We start from the raw sequence: 6,000 nt of genomic DNA, 5'->3' as shown, positions 1-6,000 counted from the left end.
TTTCACTTATTTTTTTTTTTTTTTTTTTTTTTGTCCTTGGAAGTCATAACCTTATTTTAGGGTTAGGTTTAGGGTGTGCTTCTGGACTTCTGGCTGATGTTTTGATCTAGGCTATCTCCCCATACTGTCTCTGCCCACTTTTTAGGATTAGTGATCAGTAGTTCTACACTTGAGTATTTAGGAGGATTTTGAAGATAGAATATCTGGACTCTAGCTTCCCAGAACTTAGTTTTAGCCAGGCACAGTGGTGCACACCTATTGTTCTAAATACCCTGAGGCCAAGACAGGAGTATCCTTTGAATACAGGAATTCAAGACCAGTCCGAGCACCTACAGAGCAAGAACCCACCTCCCCCCACTCAAGAAAAGGATTTAGTCTTAAGAAATGAAGTTTGTTGAACTAGCTAGCTACAGTTGTTAAGCCTATGATGTTCACTGCATCTACAATAGGACATTTAGAAATGTGAGGTTGGCTGGGCATGGTATCTGTCACATACCTGTCATTCTAGCACTCTGAGGCTGAGGCAGGAGAATTGCAAGTTTGAGCCCAACTCAGGCATTTTCGTGAGACATTGTCTCAAAATATAAAATGGGCCAAGGGCCGGAGATTTAGCTCAGTGGTTCTGCCACCTGCCTCACAAGTGAAAGGTCCTGAGTTCAATCCCTGGTAACCAAAAACAAACAAATAAATGGCCAGGGATGTAGCTAGGTTTGAAGGCCCTGGGTTCAATCCCCAGTGGAAGAGGGGGTTGGTGGTGGGATGGGGATAGTGGTAGGGCATGAGAGATCGAAGCTGAAAATGTGAGAAGTTGCTTCAAATTGAAAGTTTGAGTTTCTGCTGCTATAAACTGTTGTAGGCAAGAGGGCAGGGCAAGGTGCCATTGTGTGCACCTGGACATTTACAATATTGGGGGATGGTGAGATGACACTGAAAAAGTGTGTAGAACTGAACTACACTGTAGAGTCAAAAAGCAAAGTTAGGGCCAGGGATTTAGCTCAGTGGTTCCGGCACCTGCCTCATAAGCACAAGGTCCTGAGTTCAACCCCGGTACAAAAAAAAAAAGGCAAAGTTATTGATAATAGCCACCATTTATTGGATATTTAAATACCAAGCAATATACAAAATTTGTTATGTGCTTTTTTTTTTTTTTTGAGACAGGTTCTTGCTGTATATAGTAGTTTAGGCTGGCCTTGAACTCACCATGATCCTTCTGCCTCAGCCTCCCTAGTACTAGGATCACAGGTGTGTGCCACCACACTAAGCTTTAGTTAAGTGCATTTTAGATGAAGAACTGATATATTCAGGATTAGTGAAAAGAGAATTTGAACCAAAGTCTTAGCAAAATTACTACACTCTGCTTTTTCTTTATGATGATACTGTGCAGAATTTAACAGGCAGGAAGTTTGGCACCATTATTAAGTATCGAATGGTGAAAATAACTTGCAAACATTGATATAGAACTGCATTGTTAAATATGATAGCCACTAGCTACTGTGAATTTAAGTTAAGGGTAAATAAAAATAATCCAGTACCTCAGTCATTTTATATTTATAGTACTTAACAGTCACACATCACAGAAAAAATTATTGAACAGTGCTTCTGTAGATCACTAGTTCTCAGATAATAGTATACATCAGAATCATTCAACGATCTTAAGGGAAGAAGCAGAGAGAATCCCAAGAGCTCCCAGACCCACTAAATTGGAATCTCTAGGGAGAGGCCCAGGCATTTGTGAAGCATCACAGAATGTTCTGATCTGTAGCCCCAGCTAATAGATACTGCTCTAGAAGCTTCATAGTAACCATGGTAATGAGTGCCCCTCATGTTGTGAGGAGGCCTAGACTGACACCAAGCATGTTGGTCTATCTGTTCAGCAAATGTGTCTTCACTTGGGGACCACATAGAAGTCAAAGTATGAGATGAGGATCTTGGTGTGATATGGCTGTGTAAGCGCTCAAGCTCTTTACAGAGCTGCATTGCTAAGTGTATTGGGGAAGAGAGAGCATACATTATTAGAGGCACTGATGCAGGACCTGGATAAAGATTGTTAGGGTTACTGGCAACAGCCCTTTAATAACACTGACATAGAGTAGTAACTTGGGACAGTTTTACTATGATTCTTTACAGTTGAGGGGGTAGTACTCTCATTATTTTCGTTTTAGTAGCTTAAAAAGAAATCTGCTTCTCCCGCTGTCTTAATATTTGGAAAAACAGCCCTTTTGGAGTATCATCTTAGTCATTTCTTTTATGACAGTTCTACTTTGTCTGTTACAAAGCTTAGTGGGATTTTATTTTATTTTATTTTTATTTATTTTTTTTTTTGGAGAAGGCTATACTGGTAATTGAACCCAGGAACTTTGTAGTGAGCTATCTTCCCAGGTCTCCAATTCTTGTGGTCTCCCCAGCCCCTTTTCTTTTTTAATTTGAGACAAGGTCTCAGTAAGTTGCTAAGTTGTCTCAGGCTGAGCTTGAACTTGGAATCTTCTTGCCTTAGCATCCCAGAGTGATGAAATTATATGCTGCATTCTTTGAGGAGAGGGTAGATATCCAGTTGTTTGGGTTTGTTTTGTTTTGTGATGCTGGGGATTGAACCCAGGACCTTGTATGTGCTAGACAAGAAAAGCTATTGTTTGGATGCCCCTCTCCTTTATTTTGGAAATTTTGTTTTTCCTTAAGGTCTTATACACTTAAATTATACAATAATTTATTAACTATAGAATAACAACTAGAAAGAATTCTAGGGATAATCTAGACCAGTGTTTCATAAAGTGTCCCTGGACCAGTTATATCAGCATCACTTGGGAACTTGTTATAGGTGAGTTAGGCCTCATCCTGAACCTACTGAGTTAGAAACTCTGAGAGTGGTCCCAAAGGCGTTCATTAAACTCTCCAGATGATTTTGATGAATACTAAAATTTGAGAACTACTGAATTTTACTTGAGAGTTAATGATATTATGGAATACTAATCTGTATCTGTCCTCCATCCCTAATTTAAGATCAGTTTCAACCAAGCGTGTTCGTGCATGCCTTTAATCCAAGCACTTGAGAGGCTGAGGCAGGAGGTTCAAGTCCTAGGCAACTTAGTGAGACCCTCTCTCAAACTAAAGGGCTGGGAATCTAGCACAGTGGTAGAATATGTAGGGGTTTGGTCACCAGTACCAATAAACAAATAAGTAAATAAACAACTTGCTTTCAGATAAATAAAAGATTATTTCAAGTTTTATATCAGACCCAAGCCTACTCTCTGGGTATATCCTAAGAGGTGGTTAAGAAAGTTCTCTCTTCTCCATGTCTCCAGTAGATACAGGTATCTCTGGCAGAAGAAAGTGCTGTGGCTTTTGGGGCTTTGTCCTATGGAGCCATAAAGGCATATCCAAAAGTGTTGAGTTGATTGAATTATTGTTCCATAAAAAACTGAGAAGAAAGCTTTGTTTATAGACACATACCAGTGATTTGAACTTTAAAATTTTATTGGTAGTGCTGTACTGTTTTTATTGTTGTTTTGTTTTTGTACCAAGGGGAACCCAAAGTCTCTGGCATGCTAGGCAAACACTCTACCACTGAAATATATCCCAGCCAACTCTTTTTTTATTTTGAGATAGTCTTGATAAGTTGTACAGGCTGTCTTCAAATTTGGAATCCTCCTGCCTCCGTCCCCCCTCCCCGAGGTGCTGGGATTGCAGGCCTTCACCATGCCTGGCTATATATGTATCTTGTTTTTTTTTGTTTTGTTTTGGTTTTTTTTTCTTGGTACTGGGGATCAAACTCAGGTCCCTGTACTTGCGAGGCAGGCAGCAGAATCACTGAGCTAAATCCCTGGCCCAGTATATGCATTTTGTTCTTTAAAGAAACAAAAGTTCTACTTTCCTTATGTCCTTAAACTGTTGCATATTAAAAGAAATGAACTTTTCACCTGAGATGAACTAGGCTCTAAATTCAGAGTTATTATTCCTTCAGTGACTGTTACTTAGCCTGATGCTTATTTGAAGAAGCATAACTGCTTGCGTCATTTGTGCACATAGGCCACAAATGTACAAAAGGAAAGAAAATTCCACTGTTGGAAGACTAGAAACATCTGGATGCTGTTCATCTGAACTCCCAGCCATACTATTGAAGTATCAGTTTTGATGTTGTTGAGCAAGGTCATAGCAGTGCATAACAGCCACATCCTGTCCCAACAGAAAGACTTTTGTGGGCCAGAGATTTAGCTCAGTGATTCTGCCACCTGCCTCACAGGCACAAGGTCCTGAGTTCAATCCCTGGTTAACCCCCCCAAAGGCTTTTTTTTCTGATTTCTATACCATAGAGGACATATATTAATTGCTCTATCTGGCCTATCCCTTGAATTCCAGTAGTTACCACATTTACAAAGTAGTTTTTAGTTCATAAGGTACTTTCACAAAAAGGTGGTATTTTTGTTTTACATGTGATAAAATCAATTTTCTGTGTAGGGTTAAGTGACTTATTCAAGGATTATGTAGGTATATACCATTACTTTTTCATAGTAACTCATTTCCTATGTGGGATACAGACTTCAAAAGATCTCAGTACTTAGCTTGTATGTTCATGTTGTCCAGAGGTCATAAAAGCTTCAGGTTAATAAAATGCTCTTTATTTTGTAGCCATCCAGTCCAATGGATCAGATGGGCAAGATGAGACCTCAGCCATATGGCGGGACTAACCCATACTCACAACAACAGGGACCTCCGTCAGGACCGCAGCAAGGACATGGGTATCCAGGGCAGCCATATGGGTCCCAGACTCCACAGCGGTACCCAATGACCATGCAGAGCCGGGCGCAGAGTGCCATGGGTGGCCTCTCTTATGCACAGCAGGTAGACAGTGACCTTGATTACTTTGACCCTTGTTTCTGTTCAGGATATGGTCTGTTGAGCTATAGAATCAGAATATAGCTTTTTTTTTTTTTTTTTTTTTTTTTTTTTTTTTTTTTTGGTACTGAGAATTGAACTCAGGACCTTGTGCTTGCAAGGCAGGTGCAGTGCCACTGAGCTAAATCACCAGCCCCTGGTTAGTTACTAATAAGGGCCAAAGTTGTAGGAGCACTAGCTTGTGTGTGCTTCAAAGATAAGTGCTCCCTGGCCACAGCGGGCTGTATATGTCATTTGAGTGTGTGTATGTGTGTCTCCTTTTTTTTTTTTTTTTTTTAAGACAAGGTCTCACTGTGTAGTTCAAGCTGGTCTTGAACTCACAGAGATCCTCCTGCCTCAGCCTCCTGAGTGCTGGAATCACAGCCATGCACCACCATGCCCAGCAAGTGTTTTCCTTTTTGATACGTGCTGGAGATCAAACCTAGTGTCTTTCACATGTTGAGCATACATTCTACTTCTCCGAACACCCATCCCATCTTTTTGTCTTGACCTGGCTGGCCTGCTTGTACCTCTTGAGTGGTGCTCTCTAAAGGAGGTAAAATGGCAGAAAGGCAGTGGCTGAGCACCTGTCCACTGCTCATAGAAAGAAAACCATTCATGCCATGTATCCTGGGGGTCAGAAGAGGCCCATCACGTTTTTCAAGGCCTTCAGTATGTCAGCTGTCTGGGCTGAAAATGAAGATTAGGAAGAACTGAAAGTGGAACAGCAAAGGAAGATTAAACAGTAAAGATGTTGACAATGCTCTTACAAATTTTAAAGATTTCCCTCATCTTTTGTCTGATCATCCACAGCAGTATGTTTTTCCTTTTTTCCTTTTTTTTTTTTTGGTACCGGGAACCAAACTTAGGACCTTGCTCTTGCAAGGCAGGTAGCAGCACCACTGAGCTATATTCCTGGCCCCTCTTTTTCTTTTTTTTAAAATTTATTTTATTGGTACATTTTAGACATACAGTATAATGAACATTCATCATTGGAAGTTTGTACCTTTACATAATCTATCTTGGTTCATACGTTTTTTCCCCATTCCCTGCATACCCTATTTACAAAGACTTTGTTTCCGTTTTTTCATTTTCTCATATTAATTCCATTCCTTTTCCTTTTCCCTACCC

The 6,000-nt window shown here is 40.3% G+C and overlaps 1 protein-coding gene across 4 annotated transcripts in view; it reads left to right on the top strand.

The window, feature by feature from the left end:
- Positions 1-1,819: 1,819 nt before the first annotated feature.
- Arid1a (AT-rich interaction domain 1A) overlaps positions 1,820-6,000 on the top strand; it is a 53,911-nt gene continuing 49,730 nt past the window's right edge. For 3 of the 4 annotated variants that reach the window (XM_033767222.1, XM_033767220.1, XM_033767221.1), the window contains exon 1: positions 4,624-4,836. In XM_033767222.1, the coding sequence (XP_033623113.1) occupies positions 4,636-4,836 (201 nt within the window). In that variant the 5' untranslated portion in view covers positions 4,624-4,635. Of the gene's footprint in view, positions 1,947-4,623; positions 4,837-6,000 lie in introns of those variants that run through there. The other variant, XM_010633030.3, reaches the window with a different exon arrangement.

This window comes from Fukomys damarensis, unplaced genomic scaffold (genome assembly GCF_012274545.1).
Source record: "Fukomys damarensis isolate Sample0158 unplaced genomic scaffold, DMR_v1.0_HiC HiC_scaffold_23, whole genome shotgun sequence".
Classification (NCBI taxonomy): domain Eukaryota; kingdom Metazoa; phylum Chordata; class Mammalia; order Rodentia; family Bathyergidae; genus Fukomys; species Fukomys damarensis.
This window is presented reverse-complemented; position numbering and strand designations above follow the sequence as displayed.